The sequence below is a fragment of the Vombatus ursinus genome, unplaced genomic scaffold, assembly GCF_900497805.2.
Source record: "Vombatus ursinus unplaced genomic scaffold, bare-nosed wombat genome assembly UNPS02014770.1, whole genome shotgun sequence".
NCBI lineage: Eukaryota > Metazoa > Chordata > Mammalia > Diprotodontia > Vombatidae > Vombatus > Vombatus ursinus.
Genome location: NW_020954548.1, coordinates 22218933 through 22237507, shown reverse-complemented (window position 1 = coordinate 22237507; position 18575 = coordinate 22218933). Strand labels below are relative to the sequence as shown.

The following is an 18575-nucleotide window of genomic DNA, read 5'->3' as shown; positions in this document are numbered from 1 at the left end:
GAGGAAGAGGTTGTAAGAGGTGGCATTCCTGCCCTAAGGGCAAAGAACCAGTCGATTCCACTAGTTATAAAGGAAATAAATGGGGAATAAAGGATGTTGCCATTTGACTTTCAGGTGGTTTTTAACCATGTCAATGTGTAGGCCTCTGATTTCCCTGGATTGACTCTCTGGGTCTTTAGTATGCATTCATGGTCCTAATTCTTGTGGGATAGCTGTTAATATGACATTTCCTATAAAGTACAAACAAAAGTACACAGATCTCATCCTTCATCATTTTTTTTTCTTTTTAGCCCAGAAACTTAAGAAGAGTTTGTACATGTTCTCAAAGAGAGGTATTCCATGTACAGTTAATATAGTTCAGTCTGGAAATTTTAGAATAAAGTCTGTAGATTCTCTAAAATTATCTTTTTAGTGAATTTTAAATTTCTATGTGGCTCTAATTAAGTTGTGTAGTTAAGTCAGGATTTGTTTCTAATTATTGTTATTATTATTATTATTAATTTTATTTATTTTTTTTTTTTGGTGAGGCAAGTGGGGTTAAGTGACTTGCCCTGAGTCACACAGCTAGTGAGTGTTATGTGTCTGACTCTGGATTTGAACTCAGGTCCTCCTGACTCCAGGTCCGGTGCTCTATCCACTGTGCCACCTAGCTGCCCCTGGTTTCTAATTCTTTAAAAAAAAACTTAACACACTTTTCATATTGTATGATCACTTCAGGACTTCCTATGTTTTTTTTTATGAGTAAATTTTCAGCAGCATTTCAAACATAGGAAAGATGGGAAACATCTTTGATGTTTCTTAAAAAAACATTCATTATGCCTCACTTTGTAAAATAAGACATTCCAACTATGAAAAGCTGTCATATTGGGGCATGTAGCGCTTACTTTAATTAAATACATGATTTAAAAAAAAACTATCTTCTACTGTATTTATTAGTGTGATTGAAATTTAAGGCACAGACACCGCAGTAGCTTTTATTTTCATTTTTTGTTTTAAATAAGAGCAAATAGTTTTAACAGAATAATATTCAATGGGTTAATCAACATTATTCCGAGACTGTTCATATGATAATGATTTGAGCGGAAAATACAAGTGATTCCATTCAGAAGACCTCATATGTTTCTAGTAAGCATGGAAAATGGTGGGGAAGACTTGCTTAGGCAGAAACCCACCTTTTACAATGATATAAATCCTATTTTTACTTAGACGCTCCTTGAATTAGGTCAGCAGCATTCACTTTACAAAATTTAGAGAAAAGCCTATTTGTCATAAATATATGCTGCTTAGGTGATAATGTATAAACAACTATATGAGATGACACCAATATGTTTCAGTTACGTTGACTTTCCCAGAAGCCTCTTGCAATTAAAAGGAAAGAAATTTTAATTTTAATTGTTTTGTTATTGAGAAAATGTTATTTGCACTGATTATATTGAACCAACTTGTAAAACTAGATAGAAGGATTGATAGATTTTGGAATAACAGTTCTAAATGAGACACTATCATAAAAACAACTATGAAAGCAAATTCCACCTGAGGAAACAAATAAGGAATTATGAATCTAGATCAAATACTGATGATATTCAGTGGTTCAATTACAGACTTTATGATGATGTTCCAAATTCTAATACGTGTGTCATAGGCACAACTAATCACAAAGTGGAATTGAATTCCTTCACATACATGTGAAATACATATTTACTAAGAAAGTTAAAACTTCATGTGTAATTGATAACTATAAAAATGTTCTCTTAAGTTGGAGCCTTAGCTTGTTATACCCACAAGTTTGCTCTTCATGTCACTCACTCATTTTAAATGTTACGATTTTACAGATAGTTAAAAGCCATTCTTTAAGTTAAAAGGCCCTTAGACCTCCTCTAACACATTCCCTAAAACACTTGGCTTTTACACTGACTTCATTGGAAGTCTTTCCATTTAGGAAATAGAGAAATGTGGTGCATTATCACTTAGAAAAGCTCAGAAACCCACAGAGATAGTTCTTTTAATTTAATTTCATTAGCTCCTTCCTGACCCACAGACTATCATTAACCATGTTGTTTTCTTTTCTAAGGATAATCACTTTGGCACAAAGACAAAAAGAAACAAAGAGAGACACCTACTTGACTGCATGGTTCTGGCTGAGATTTCAGCCGTGGAGGCACCCAGGCCTTGAGGAGATCGGGCAGCAAGACGGAAATAGTATAAACTGTTAGGTTTCAGCCCTTGCAGCCGGTAAGATGTTGAAGGCTCAATGGTAATCCGTTGCTGTGGGTAAGCAATAACAGAACTTGGATGCCTTCATTAAGATTCAAATAAATATGTTTTAGTACATTTCCTGGGGCAGTGGCTATTTGAAAGCATGGCTGATAAATCTCATCAAAAATCTCAAAGTATATGACAGAGAATATGGTACTGGAAATATGATACTAAAACTTTGAAAGGCAAGGACCTATATAACCAAGATAGGTAGGAAAAGATTGCATCAGTGTCTGTTCAAATGAATTGAACCATAGGAGATAACAATGTGTCATCTCCTAGGAAGCAAGGCACAGGTCTCAGTTCTGTCTTCAGATGCCTGTATAATGACTACAGATGACCTCTATAGGAGCTAAGACATGTCTATGAAAACAAAATCGCTTCAAAACTGCTGTGGGTGTTTCCATACCTGGAAAACTGTGTGATTGACTGCTAGGATGGTATACAAATTATATGTCAGAGTCTAGAGTTAAGTATATCATTGTAAGAATTTATATATATACATGAAAGTGTTTTATTTTGAGCCAAGAAATATTAAATATTTCCTTTACAAAGAATATGTTCTCAATAATTGTTGAGTTGAATTAATTTTTTTCTTTATTCCTTTTACTTTTTTTTCAAGTTGGGTTATTGTTGATGTCATACTTTTTCTAATCATGGCATTCTCTTTAAACAGAATTCTGTCTGCTTCCTTTCTCCCTTGCCTTATATTCTTCTAACTTCCAACACCCTGGCACAGGTCAGAATTATCCTGGGACTTTCAGGTGCTTTCTCCTTCTCCTCTCTGTTTTCACAGTGAGGGTCTTTTCTTCTGTTTTTTTTTTTTTTTTAAAGGAACATTCCAGTGTCCCTAATAACCTGGAAAGTAAGGATAGTTCCCGGAGTCCCTTAGTCTTCTTTTCCAGGAGGGAGCAACCCTCATTCGGAGCTCCAGTAGAATTCATTTAGGTATGGCAAAAACACAATCAGTGTACACTTTATTCATGTCACTTCAAAGTTCTTGATCTTTTCTTACTTCCTGGAAATACAAGTCCTTTGTAATTTTTTTTTTTTTTTTGCCAATAGCTCTCCCAGAAATCTATAATAAATTGCTGTTGATGGTCTTCAACTCACTCTTCTCAGATCATTAGCATCTTTTCACCTTATTAGCCCTTGATCTGGTTTTACTAATCTCTTATCTTTTATCATCTTGTCTTACCTGGTCTTACTTAACTTGTCTCATCAACTTCTTTCCATATCACAAATTCTTCTCCTTCTCCCTCTCCTTCTGTTCCTCCTTCTTCAGCACAAATCTTATTTATTGGTAAATTCAATGTCTAGTTTTGTTGACAATTCCAAAACCCTCTAAATTTCTGTCACAATTCCTTGTTCTTTGATTTCTTGTTCTTATTTTTATTCAATTCATTCTTCCTTCTATGCTGTGCCCCAGACAACTTTGAAAACTCACTTGAACTTTCATATCTCAGATAAGTGGCACTGCTTGTTAATCTGTTGCTTAGCTCACAGAATTCCAGAATCTTAGATTTAGAAAGGAATTCAAAAGTCATTTAGTACATGCTAGACCTGAATAGGAAAACTCTATACAACATTTCTTGACCGTTGGTCATCCAGTCTCTATTTGGAAATGTCCAGTGATGAGATATCCATTACTTCCTGATGTAGCCCATTGCATTTTTGCAAAACGTCAATTATTAGGAAGTTTTCCTTGCACTAAACCAAAATCTCCTTCTGCAATTCCCCATATAAATCCCTCTCTGCGACTTCCCACCCTCCATGCCTACCTCATACACAACCATATAGGGTGAAGCAGAAAATGTCTAATCCTTTATCCATATGAAAACTCTCCAAATATCAGAAAACAAACAGTATCCTGTTTCTCCTGTATCTTCTCCTCTACAGGTGCAACATGTCCAGTTATCATTCAGTTTCTCTTTATATGGTATGGCCTATAGATCAATTACTATTTTCACTTTTTTTTTGTCAATGTCTTGGACATAATTCTCTGATTGAGAACAAATATCTTCATCATCCGAAGTTTGCTTTTCATTCTTGTAAAACATACTGATTTCATGAATTAAGCAACTTCAGACTCTGAGGTAACTCTCTTTGCTGATAGAGATGAAAGTTCATTCAAGGCACCTTGGGAAGTATTTATTAGCTACCCACTATATGTGCAATTCTGCTGTCATTGCAATAATGAAATAGATAAATAAGAATATTAGAGTTCTAGAGCAGGGGTTCATAACCATTTTTGTATCTCAGACCCCTTTTGCAGTCTGGTGAAGCCTATGAACCCTATCTCAGAATATTGTATTCATATTAATTAAATATTAATTTAAATAATATATTAGTATTTCATTAATGAAAATGCAATACACAGCATTACAAAAGAAAATAATGATATTGAAATATAGTTAACAAATTATTCTTTTTTAAAAGTTCACAGACACAAATTTAGAACCCCTGGTCTAGAACTCAGAAGGGAACCTAGGGATCATGTAGTTCAACATTTTAATTTTACAGATAAGGACACTGAGGTCTTCAAATAGTAGATGACTTGACAAAGATCACAAGCTAATATGTGGCATTATTGGAACTTCAATCATGTCTTTTAATCCCATATCCAGGTCTCTTTCTCCTAAATCACAATGCAAGCAACCCCCACAGGTGTAATAAGCAGACTTTGCAAAGGAGCCTGAAAGATTCGTTATACCTACCAGGGATTCTCTGATGCTGGGTTTCATAGTTGGCATCTGTGAACTATTTTCCTTAATATTTTGATAACTGTATTTCAATATAATTGATTTCCTTTTTAATACTTTGTATTTTATTTTAGGCATTTAAAATATCATTCTGAGAAGGGGTCCATGGGTTTCATCAGACGTCCAGAGGAGTCCATGATAAAAACAAGGGTAAGAACTCCTGCTCTAGAGGCTCCATGATGGACAGATAATTTTACCCTATAGTTCTCTGACACAATAGGTCACTGTAAAAACATATCAAATATCAAAGTATTTGTCCATGGACACACTCATGAAAAAAGTCCTCCATTACTTACCTCTTCTCCATGATCTCCATCATTGTAAACTAACTCATAGCTAGCAATGGTGTCAGAGCGTGGGGGTGTCCAAGAAAGTAAAATGCTGGTTTCAGACTCAGGTTCTGCTTTGAAGTTTAGTGGCTGGCCTGGTACTGAAAAAAGGGAAGGAGAGGAATGGAAGGAGTAACTTGCTATCATCCTTAGTGAATTACATAAACTTAGAGCTAAAAGAGAACTAAGAATCTACCTGGTTCAAATGAGCCCCAAGATGATGGGCTAGGGAAGAAGTTGACCTGGGGCTAGAATTTATCATCACTCTCCAATGTATGTTAGTGATAATATCTTCTACTTCTATATAGCTTTAACCTTCTCAAGCACTTCTAAATCTATTGTAAGAACTGAATTCAAGACCCATCACAGGGTATGAGTTACTCACTGGGTGTAGAGTACTGTTCCAGGTATATCTAAGAAGGTAAAAATAGTACAAACTGGTCCTTCCCTCTAAGGAATTTACAATTGGTTCTAGCCATAGGCAATGATACTAAGAAATATAGTCAATCAATTAACATTTGTTAAGAGTTTACTAAGTACCAGGCCCTGGGCTATGCACTAGGGATATAAAAAGAGGCAAAAGATAATCGCTGCCCTCAAGGAGTTTACAATATAAGGGGGATAAAGAGATATAAGAGCAAAGGAGAGCTATCATCTTTAAGCACAATTAGAAGCATCTGTTTATACCTTAATATTAAAGACATTTCTTCTGTTTCTATTACCTGCAAATATGAAAATATTTCCAAATCCTGTCCTAAGCTTTGCACCTTTCTTCAATGATCAAAATAATATCTATTAAGTCACCTAAAGATAACTATGCTGACCTTACAATAAATTATAATTTGGGGGGAACAGAGTAATCCATTATAAAATAAGCTGAACTTAGTTACATCCTTTCTTTTTTCCATTTCCTAAGCAATTTTGAAATACTTAAAATATAAATGTACTAGAATTACTTTAAATGCTATTGTCTATTTAATTATGTAAGAGGAGTAGAAATAGATTACCTCACAAATTATAGACCTTCAGTGAACACAACTAATTAATAATTTAATTGATATTTAATTAAGTAGATCACAGGAATGCTGGTGACAATTCCTCTGGATTCATATATACATACAGATGACTTTAACCCTACTTTCCTGAACTCTAGTCACATCAAAAATAAATGTCTAGTGTACATCTGCACCCTGATGGTCCCTATAGGCATCTCATGCTTAACAAGTACAAAACATTCCCCTTAAATCTTCCCTTATTCCTTTATTTTTTTTTCCTTTTTTTGGCTAGGCAATGGGGTTAAGTGACTTGCCTAGGGTCACACAGCTAATAAGGGTTATGCATCTGAGGTCAGATTTGAACTCAGGTCCTCTTGAATCAAGGGCTGGTGCTCTATCTACTGCCCCACCTAGCTGCCCCTTTTAACCTTATTCCTAACTTCCCTATACCTGTTGGAAACATCATCACACTTTCAGTTACTCAGTTTCACACTGAGTGACTCAGTTCATTACAGTCAACTCAGAGTCCTCCTCAGGTCTTTGCTTTTTCTCATCCTCCTTATGTAATTACTTCCCAGGCTTTTCAATTCTGCATCCATAGCATCTCTCACATCCATCCCTTTCACTCTATACAGAAGATCCCAGCCCTAGCCCTGACTCTTGCTAAGTCTTGCCTGGACAACTGTAATAGCTTCCTTATTGGTTTCTCTGGCCTAAGACTCTTACCTTTCATATCATCAAGAGAATTACAAAATTAATATTCCTGAAGCACAGATCCGACCATGTAACTCCTTTCCACAAAAGCTCCAATGGCTTCCTAATGCCACTAGGATAAAAATACAAACTTCTTTGCTTAGTATTTAAAGCCTTTCACAACCTGACTCCAACCTTTCTTGTATCACAGGACTCTTCCCTCATGCACTCATTATTCTATCTAGCCAAACTGACCTATTTACAGCTTGCTAACATTCTGTCTTCTATTTCCGTGCCATTGCATAGGTTGTCCTCCATGATTAGAACCTTCTTACTCTGTATCCTGGAATCCCTAGCTTCTGTCCAGACTTAAGTCAAGTTCTACTTGTTACAAGAGACCTTTCCTGCACATTTCCCCAACTATCCTTTACCCCCACCATTTATTAGCATGGTCCCTAACTCTGCCAGAACTTAGATCATCCGGTCTATATTTTCTATTTACTCTGTACATACCCTCCCCAGTATCCCCATCACCACTGCTATCATTAGTAATACAGGAACTCCTTGAAAGTAGGGACTACTTTTATTTACTAATGTTTATTTCTGGCACCAGTACCTTGCCAGTGTAGAACTAGGTAATTACTAAAGATTTTTAAAATTAAATTGAATATCATACTTTTAAACGTTCACAAGGGACTTTTTCCACAAAATGTTGGAAAATTGGGAGTTAGTTCAAGTATTACTATTCACTTTTTGCAAATGATTAAACTGAAACTCAGACAGGTCAAGGGTCTTGTCATGAATGCAAAGCTTGAAAAAACCAGAGGCAGGATTCAAGGCCTATTTGCCTGAATCCAACTCCAATGCACTTGCTACTGTATTGCGATGTCTTTGATAGCTTAATAGGACTCCTGTACAATAATCTTCTCATTTAATCTTCTCCTTGAATACTACGTCAGCCATAAAATAATATTTCAGTTGAAAACAGCAAGTCTAAAACTCTTCAAAAATTTTGTTTGAATTGTGTGTAGGAATAAGTTATCCTATTCATCAAGTCAATTCCTGACTCAAATAATTATACATTTTCACTACTACATAAAGATTTAAATATGTTTTCAATTGGTTTGGACACTTTTCCTAATTCCCTCAAGCCCAACTGGATAATTTGTGGATATTCTAAGTTTTTCAATTAAAAAAAAAAACAAAACTTTAACGCTAAAGTAACAAATGCAGTCTAAGTTTTTGGTAAAAATATAAAATTAAATAAGACACAGTCCGGTGTACTAATCTCAATAATGAAATAATTCTCATCTTTTTGATAAAATTTTTAGAGTAAGACTTATAATGACAAAAGATCATAAATTAAAAGCTGAATGGTGCCTTGGAGTTCATCCATTTTACAGATGAGGAAACTGAGGAAGGCCAGAATCCTCTACATTATTATTCAGATGCTTTTCATTAGCAAAATATTAGAAAGAAATCAAGTGCTAAGGGCAGCTTCCAATTTAATCTTGATCATTTTTCCATGAAAAGAACAGTTCACAGACATACTAAAATGTTTCTTCTTTAGAAAAAAGAAAAGAATAATTTCTAGTAGTCCTGATGTGCCATCATTTTATTTTCATTGTTTAAGTCAATTTATTTCAAAGGTATATACTGTGCATGTACTGTTTAAGTGCTTAAGCTTAAGGCAAACAAAAATCCCTAATTCATATTTCCAATTTCCTATACCATCTTTTTCTTTTTTGTATTATAGGCCTTAAAGTTCTCATTAATTTGATGCCTGAGGAAAGTATTTTTTGAATAGGATATCTATATTTTTGGAAAGAATCTGCCCAGTAGGTGACCTAACTTATTCATTCAGCCAGAGAGAAGGAGATAAAAGGATATAAAACATCAAGGAAGAAGAATAGAGGGAAACATAAACAAGCCAGGAAATAGGAAAGCACATGGAATATAATTTGTTCCAAAAAGAAAAGTTCATAGGAGCAAAGAGCAAGGTATCACAAAAAGGCTTATATTTGGAGAACCTCACAGTTGTGACAGAGTCACACATTCTGTGCATAAACCCTCCTGTGACATACCCATAAACACACACTTAAATTGTTTTCCTGGGTAATTTTACCTTCCATTTTATAAGGAAGAAAATAAAATCTCCTTCCTCAAACTTTCTTAAATCATTTTGCCTAGTTCTCTTAATTTTGCCCCTATGGCACTTCATATTAAATTTCATTAGGTATTTGTCATTTGACTGAAAGCACCCCAGGCCTTGCTTACCCACCTACCCCCAGCTCCCTGTATTAGACTGTAAGTTTCTTGAGGAAAGAGACTGCATCATTTTTCATCTCACAGCTGAAATATTGCCTTGTACTTAAGAAATCTTTGTTGAATTGAATTGATGACATATAATAAAAGCTGTTATCACACCAAATATAAATATAGCATGGCAGTAAATGTGTCATGCACATCTTATTAATAGGTTGCTATCGAGATAAAACTTGGTTGGTAAATACTCCCCTCCTGATGTTAATAGAAAATTAAATAGCTGAGTGGAAACACCTTGGAATTCTAATTACTTTTTAATTATTTATACTGTTTTTGTTTCACTCTTAATCTGTCTTAGACAATAAAATAACTGGCCAGTCTCAATTTCTTATTTTTAAGCCCTGACAAAATTATTTCCGCGCCCCCCCCATGTATTCCTAGAGCACACAGTGACTTACACACATTAAGCACTTAAGAAATTCTTGTTGAAGTGAACTGAATTTTCTCACTCTTTGGGGCCCTTCCTAAGGCCCTCATTCTACCACCATACCCCACTTTTATAAAAATTCAACAGTACATTAGATCATATGGAGTTAGGTGTATAATTCTTTTAAAAATGAAAATAGTGATGTCTCCACTACTTGATAATAGCTTTAACTAAAGTTTTTCACATGCGGGTGGGTTTCCCCTAAAGTCAGCTATTTGCTTTTAAAGCATTTCACCAGACAATTTAGTTTAATGACACTTTAAACCAAATCTTCCTTATTATCTGTGACTCCACACTCTACGATCACTGCGTACCATACTAATATTTTTCTTTCTAAATTCAGTATTTAGTTTCTTAGTTAAAAGATGATTCCCTGTCTAATCTTCATCCAGAGGGTAAAACTACTCAGACTTCCTGGAAAGGGAAACTTCAATTAAAGATGGCTCATCCCAAGGAGTCATTTTGCCATATTCAAGTCAAATGCATGTGTAACTGATATTAAAAAAAAGAAAAAGAAAAAGAAAAAAGAAAATCCTAGAAACAGCTGTGAAATGAATAAGATTTATTTTTAAATTCTCAAACATTTTCCTCCTTAATGATCATAATACTTGCACAAAAGCAAAGGATTCTGAGGACACAGGCTTTCCAGGTTTACACCACTATCATGATACAAAGTGGTATTCACCATGGTTCAACTGAACTCTGTGGCAAATATTGTGGTTACAGAAACTATTACATTATGAGTATGTTTTAAAGTTCCATAAGGGAAAATTTACTTCTACGCTAGCCATTGTAAATTGTGCTAATTATTTCATTTCATTTCATTTCATCCTAGATTCTTTCAGCCTCGTCTATGCCTTTTTTTTTCTAATTTATGACCGGCTCCCTTGATAGGAGGTCAACTTTTTTTTTTGAACAGCATATCTAACCTCACATGCAGAATATTCCCCATGCTGAATAAGTAAACTGTCTTTCTAGCACTGAGATTACATCAGCAGTATATAGAATACGGGCACAGCAAAACTTCTAGGATAAGAGAGGGAAAAAATGCATTCACTAACTGAAGCCCAAGCCTCCTTTTGTCTAAAAGTGGGATGAACACACAGAAGGTAAATACAGTCCTATACAAAATGGAGCTGAAGTTGAAAATCTAAATGCCACTTGCAAAATTTCCTCTTTATAGTGATTTTAATAATACTATATACTTCTTTCCAATATCCAATGAACATTTATTAAGTGCCTACAACATGCCAGGCACTGCGCTAGCCCCTGGAGATATGATTTATAAAAAGAAAGACAGTTTCTTCCATAAGGAGTTCATAATCTAATGAGGGGAAAATAACAAACAAAAGGAGGCAGGAATTGTGGAGGGGATAGCAGGGAGACCAGAAGGCACTTGGTATGAGGGACATTTTGTTTGGTGGAGTTGAAACCAAGCACAGTAGCAGATGCAGAATCCAGTTTCTGCCCTCTATAAAGGAAGCCACTGGAACGAGTTTAATATTCCATCTCCCAACCCTCCAAATCAAAGAGAAGAGGAGGCTGAGGGAGGTGGTGTAAGTCAAGGATTGAGTTAACAGCCTGGTGATAAGATTAGAGGTGATGAGTTTAACCTGGGAGGAGTATCTTGTTTCCTTTATAACCCTCCTATCAAGGGTAGGACCTCACACTTCTTTCTTTCTCTTCAACTATTACAACTTTAATGGCCATGAAAACATAAAATATAGTTTTATATATATCCCCAAAGAGAAAAAAGCTTAAGGCAAAAAAATCACCCTGGAGAAAAATTTCATCACTTTCATTCCATTTCCTCCAGTGATACAAGTAAAAAGTTATCACACAGGAGGCATTTTACTTCTGTATAAGCTGCACAAGAAGGATATTGAGGCAGAAGAAATATAATGAAAGCCTAGACAGCCACTGAAATCCTGGTAGCACCAAGACAGACTGATATTTGGATAAAATTTAGGGAATACACCTTCCCTAAGAAAGTATGTAATGCCATATTCTGAACACCCTGTTTCTAGCATCATACCATGCGAGCAAAATAAAACAAGTTCTGCATAAAGTATATAGTTATAGCATGAAGAAGAAATAAACAAGGAATGAGTATCTTCTTTAGTGATAAAATGATAACAATGCTAATAAAAGTAACAGGCAGAATAATAGGATTTACAAATATGGCTACAAAACAATTTTCACCTCTGAACATGCCACAAACATAACAAATTCAAAATAAACAATTGGATAAGAATGTATATGAGTATTACATTCAACCACCACTGAAGATCAATAGGTAAAAGGCAAATTATATTCATAGATGTTACAATATTAGCAAGATTAAGCCCTGATATTAAGCTTCCATAAGGGAATTAAGCTCTGACTATTTCTAATCTAGGACCTAAAGGAGAGACAGTATGGTTTAGTGGAAAGATTGTTAGATATAGAGTCAGGGGAGCACTGAGTTCAAACTTTGCATCTGACACTACCTGTGTGACTTTTGGTAGGTTACTTAATCTCTCTGAGCTTCAGTAACCTTATCTGCAAAATTAGACTAATATTAACTATAGTATCTTCTTCAGAGGATATCTTAGGATCAAATGAGATAATACATATAAAAGGTCATATAAATGTCTTATTGAAACTCATAGTTCTCATTTTAATTTTCATTTGGGACCTTGTGAACCGCTGGCACTTTTTAGGGCTCTGATATTATTAGTATTAGTCCCTGTTTGAATCTCTTATAAGAGACCTAATATTGAGAGAAAAATCTAATGTACTTGTTAATTATCTTCTTACTTGAATTCTCCAAATTCTGTCCTGGTACAATTCAAGTTACTTGAAATAGTCTTTCATTTGTACATTCATTCACTCATTTATTCATTAAACATTATAGTACAAGGCAATGGGGGAAATATAAAAAAAAAAATTAAGACATACTCCCCACACTCAAGTTGCTTGTATTCTATTATCTCAAGCCTTCAAATAAAAACCAGTATTGTTATTACTTTTTTATTATCATAATTATTATATTATTGCTGAGTATAATCACTGAATATAATTTTAACAAACACATTGCTTTTATAAAAGATAAATATAACATTTATTTGTTTGAACCATATATTCTGCAAAACTGTGGTTGAAGATATTGTTCACAAGGCCATTCAATGTCTTTCTAGAGAGATCTGTGATATAAATCCCTGCTTCAATTTAGTTCCAGGAAAATAAATTTTCTAAAAAACAAGTCTGTGCGCTTCCTCTTGTCAGAAAGTGAAAGTTGTAACACTACGAGCTTTTCTTTTTATCTTAAGGCTAAGAAATGTAGGATTAGATGTATTTTCCAAGTTTAAAAATATTTAAATCATCTTGTCTCAAGTTCTGCTCCTTTTAGACAGATCATTATTTAATATTTAAATGTCTTGATATAACGAAGAAAATCATTTGAAAATTCAGAGACAATGCAGATAATGAAATGTGAGTCCCAACTATCATCTAAATGTAGAATATATCTCAGAACAGTTATAAACAAATAAAAAAATCCTGACCTTGTCAGTAACTGCTCCTAAGAAAATGAAGGGGGGGGAGGGGAGGGGGAGACAGAGAGCTTCCTGTCGCTCCCTGCCAGCTTACCTCCTGTCTGAGTGATCACTTGAATGTCACTTGAAAGCGGACCATCTCCAATTGAGGTAAAAGCCAAGACCTTCACGGAGTAAGTTTTCTGTGGCACTAAGTTCCCAATAGTAGTGATCTGACTGTCAGCAACATTGTGTTTCATCCAGTTGTTGACATGCTGAGAAGGGTCCATGGTGTAATAAACCCTATAGCCTTGGATCTGCCCATTGGGTTCTTCAGGTTCTTTCCATTGAACCAAAATGGTGGTTGAGCTCAGCATCCGAGCCTGTACATCACGAGGGGCACTGGAAGGTGCTTGCTCTGAGGTCTGAGTTAAAACAGGCTCGCTGGGCGGACCTCGCCCGATGTTATTGACAGCAACCACCCGAAATTCATAATCAGAGTAGGGGCTCAGGCCAGCAACACTGTAGCGTGTTGTTGCCACTCCATCAATTTCTTTATAAGCTTCCTCAGAATTTTTAGGTTTGTGCTGAATAATATAGTAAGAAACTGGCTCAGGATTCCCTGAGTCCCACGTCAAAGTAATGCTTGTTGCTGTGCTCTCTGTCACAACAGGAGTTCCAGGAGGCTTGGGCAAGGCTTAAAAAAAAAAAAAGAAATGAAATTAATTGGCAAAAAATTCTCGTCACTTGCTTGATATTAGAACATCATGCAGAATTTACCGAAGTTATTTTCACAAGAACAGAGGCTTAAGGAGTAAATGGTAAGATCTGAGGTGAACGTGAATATAAAATATAAGAGCTGGCAGGAATTGTAGACATCAAATAATTTAACTTCTTCATTTTACAGATGAAGAAACTAAAGTCCATACAGGTAAAGAGACTGAGGTAAAGCCTACCCTGGTAATAAATAGCAGAGAAATGACTCAAACCCACAGATGCTGATGCTGATGATGACCACTAGAATTCCAAAAGCCTTTCTAAATTCTAATAATATGAGCAAATCACCATTAATTAAACACTCAATACTGTTGTAGCTAACACATTCATTTCTGCATATTTATGATAAAACTATTTTAATATTCTATATGCATACATTAGAATATAATAAGGCACCTTGTATAATTAGTACATGACAGTACTCTTACGTTTATATTATAGGACTCAGAGAATAACGTAGATGCTTTAAAATCATTATAGAGGTTCCAGTTGTAACTTTGCTTTTATGACATTGTTGACCATAATTATGACTTATTTGATGCTGATACTTGGGTTGGGAATGTGACACCCAGTTTTATCATTGCCTTTCTAGACAAATGTTTTAAAATCAATTTACGATGCAGTTTCCAGAAAAAAATTTTGCCAAGGCACAGGAACTGCCTGCAATTAGTTTAACAGATGCACATCAAGAAGACAGAAGCATCAGTATCAATAAGAAGTACCTTTTTATCCCCAAATTGAAGTATGTTCACAAATCACATAGACAATGAATTAAAACAAATTACCCTTCCCTCAATAATCAAACAATCAAAAAACATTTATTAAGCACCTACTACATGCCAGGCACTGTGCTAAACACTGGATACTAACAACAGAACATATTTAGGATTAGCTGAAGATTATACTCTACTTGTCAATCTGGTAACATTTCAAAGAAGAAAACAATACAATGTTATTTTGCATTTTTATTTTAAATGACTTTAACTGATCTTATTCCATGTCAATTCAGTTCTCCCTCTTTTTCTTTCCCTGAAGGACATCTATAGTACCTAAGTTTTGGCATATCAAAAGAAATATTTTTTTTAATTATGAGGACAATTATTTAAGTTGTAAATAAGTGATAGGGGTGATTATTTAGCTGGGAAATACATTTAAAGAGATGTTTTGTCCAATATCATCATAAGCCATAGTACACAGAAAGAATACGTTTAGAAATTAATTTTTTTCCTAAAGTGCCCTCTCAAGTTGACTAATGACACCTAGAATGCAAGCACAAAGCACAAACATATGGTATTTAACATACCTTTGACTGTGATCTGTGCTATTGCTTCAATGACACCAAGTGTTGACATAGCAACACACGTGTAATTTGCTGACTGCCTTACATCATTTAGTTCTAGGACATTTCGTCCTATTGGCATGTCATCTTCAGGTGTCAGATCTTCTGCCCCTAGCATCCATTTTACATATGGCATTGGTGACCCCACAGCAACACAGGTGATGTTAACACTCCCGCCTGGCATGATTTCATGATTAGTAGGTGGGATAGAGAATCTGGGTGGGACCCGGCGAACTGGAACAAAACACACAAAAAGATAATAAGGTATAAAGGAAGAGAGGAAAGAGAATTTATTAAACAAATGACATGCACTGTACAAACACAATTAAACAATTTAAACATATTTTGATTTTCAAGAAACGAACCAAAAAAAGTATATATAAATATATAATACAGACCATACAAAGTATGGTGTCTGCACACATAAAAAAATAAAATTTATGTTTACTTGTTGATATCTTAAGACACATTCATACAAAAGTCGATTTAGACCTACTAGGGCCCCACAGGACTAACTACATACTAACACAAACACCATGCATTAGATAAACACAGAAACATATACATGCATGCATATAGTCATATGCATGCATGTATATGCAAAGATGGAAACTGGAGGGTCAACAGCATGCTTGAGTTGAGAACCAAAACCAACTTCAATGCTGCGTACTTCCAGTTGATGTGAATAAATGTGCTGGACCACATTGTCACATCAAAACCCTGGAACATGTCCCCTACAGTACACTGAAAGTACAGTTTGATTTGCTTTCAGACTCAAAGTGGATGCAGCCTCAAGACCTCATACTAACACTGAAATGGACATAAAAAGAAATATACATATATATAGTCACTGGAGAAGAAAACAAGGCAAAACCAGTAAGGATCCTGGATTTGGTCATGCATGTCATGCAAATGATGGAATCTTGAGACCCATGCTTAGGACAGTGGAGATATGGGTAGAATTGAAATGAAGCATAAGAAAAAGTAGAAAAGATAACATGAAAACATAAAAAAAGAATAAGTGAAAGGAAGGAGAGGAAAATAGAGGACACTTTGAGATTGGGATTCAAAATAGGATAGGATTGAGAAAGAGAAGATATTAGATTAAGCTTATGCTGTTATAAAGCAACAAACACAAAGTATGACCAACTGGCACCAGAAGCTGTATATTTAACATTCAGGATTTCACTAGGTTCACAACTAAGGGAAATCAACACAAGCTACTATTTAAGCATATTTTTCCGCATTCATAATGAGGGTCAGTGGATCTAAAACATATAGCTGGCCATAACATACAGTAGTTAATATTTAAGCGAATACAACACCAATAAAATTATCAGGCAATAACTGATCAGTGTTCCTGCTTCAGACATTTTATTTTTGTGTACATATGTTGTGTGCCTGTGTTTGTTGGTAGTGCCAGAGATAGAAGGCATGAGAGAAACAGGTTTCCTCTTAGGCTTTTAAAGCCTAAACAAAACACCATATGTATTTTGGTCAGAGGGTCAAGAACTGTTAGAACATGCCTTAAATACCCAAGGTACAATGAGGGGATAGAGGATTGGGGATCAGGTTTGAGGGGAAAGGAGTACACAATAACAACAAAAAACAAAAAACAAAAAACACCCATCTCCCCAGTAAATGGTAAGAGAATGCAAAATAAATAATTTCTTCATCTGAATCCTTTAAAGCTGAATTTAAATGTAGATGAACCTCTATTGAGACAAGAGGGCTTCTTCTGATGGCCTCATGAGTGAATGACAGGCACAGGAAAATTAAACCAAACAGAGCATGCCCTCATCAGCCAATTTCCAGAGGCTACACAAAGCAAGCAGGAACCAATGTCCAATTCGTAATATCAAGGAACATTTCAAAACCAAACTGACACATAGAGGAAAGTTTAGTCTTCATGCTTGGACTTGGCGGAGCAACTGCAGGAAGTCATTCCTTAGATAGAAGACATCATCAAAAACAGAAATTGGAAGTGGAATAAGGTTTGAAGACAGGAGAAGGGGAGTAGGGAGAAAAGCAAGAACACTGACCCAGTTCATCAGACCTCACTCGTAGTGTTAGGAATTACAGTTGACCATGCACCCAGGCTCATTCACTCCCATCATGCATGGCAGGTTAGATACCAGCAAGCACCAGAAGCCATGACCTGGGCATTCTCTGCTAAAATATTACATTAACCAAAAGAAGGCCACAATGCAGCTACATTCATTTCATTTGTATTCTTTGTTATTGGTTTAATTAATAGTTTTGTAAGGTGGGTAAAAAAGTAAAAAACACCAACCTTCTCGCAGCTCTGAGGGATGTAGGGGGTTTGATGCAGAACACAATGAAATGAGGAAAGGAGAAAAACAAGGGAAACACAGAGAGAGTAAAAAGGCCATATCAAGGCTTTCAACTGCTACTTGAACATCTTTATTTGCTGTAGTTAAACCTTCCTACCTCAACTTGAAAAGTTAGCAATTTCTCACTGCTCTCCCGGCATTAGAAACAATAGCTAGCATCATTTTGAAATTTTCCTTTGAAGAAGGTACACATGCCTCATGCAGCACAGGAAGTTAGCATTTTGGAGAAAAGGATCAAGTGGTTTTTAAAGGATTGTAAGCAGGAAACGTTTTTCTTCATACCCTCCCACCCCAGGTTCCAAAAAGAAAAAAGAGGGTTAGGAAATACAAGATTCCCCACTACAAAAATGACCCCTAACAAAAATTTCAAAATCAAGCTAGGTATCTCCTGAGGTTACCCACCCTATAGCAAAGAGCTTAAAGCCATTTCCAGTATGACTCTCTTCCCCCCACCTATATGAGTTTATACATATGTATATATATATACACGTTAGGAATAAGAGCTTTTACATTTGACAGAAAGCTACAGCAACCAGCCATTGAGAATGGTGGAGAAGATGAAGTATTCCTTTCTGGTTGAGATCAAAGGAACAGCCTTTCATAGATTTAAAAAATTAATCATTTCTATTACTTTACAAGGAAATATGAATATACTCTCATAATTCATACTTGTCCCTAAGACAAGTAATTTCTTGCTTAAACACAGCCAGTTCATTACTACAATGGAAGTGACAACTTTCTAAGAGGTTAAATTTAAAAAAAATAGGTATACATAATATGCTTATAGGAAGAGGAAACAGAAA

General features: G+C 35.3%; 1 protein-coding gene across 1 annotated transcript in view; it reads right to left on the bottom strand.

The window, feature by feature from the left end:
• The window catches only part of PTPRD (protein tyrosine phosphatase, receptor type D), a 462091-nt gene that overhangs the window by 193840 nt on the left and 249676 nt on the right, over positions 1-18575 (bottom strand). The window contains exons 6-9 of the mRNA XM_027863069.1: positions 15383-15652; positions 13418-13999; positions 5315-5448; positions 2121-2265 (exon numbers count right to left, since the gene is read on the bottom strand). Of these exons, the coding sequence (XP_027718870.1) occupies positions 2121-2265; positions 5315-5448; positions 13418-13999; positions 15383-15652 (1131 nt within the window). The remainder of the gene's footprint in view (positions 1-2120; positions 2266-5314; positions 5449-13417; positions 14000-15382; positions 15653-18575) is intronic.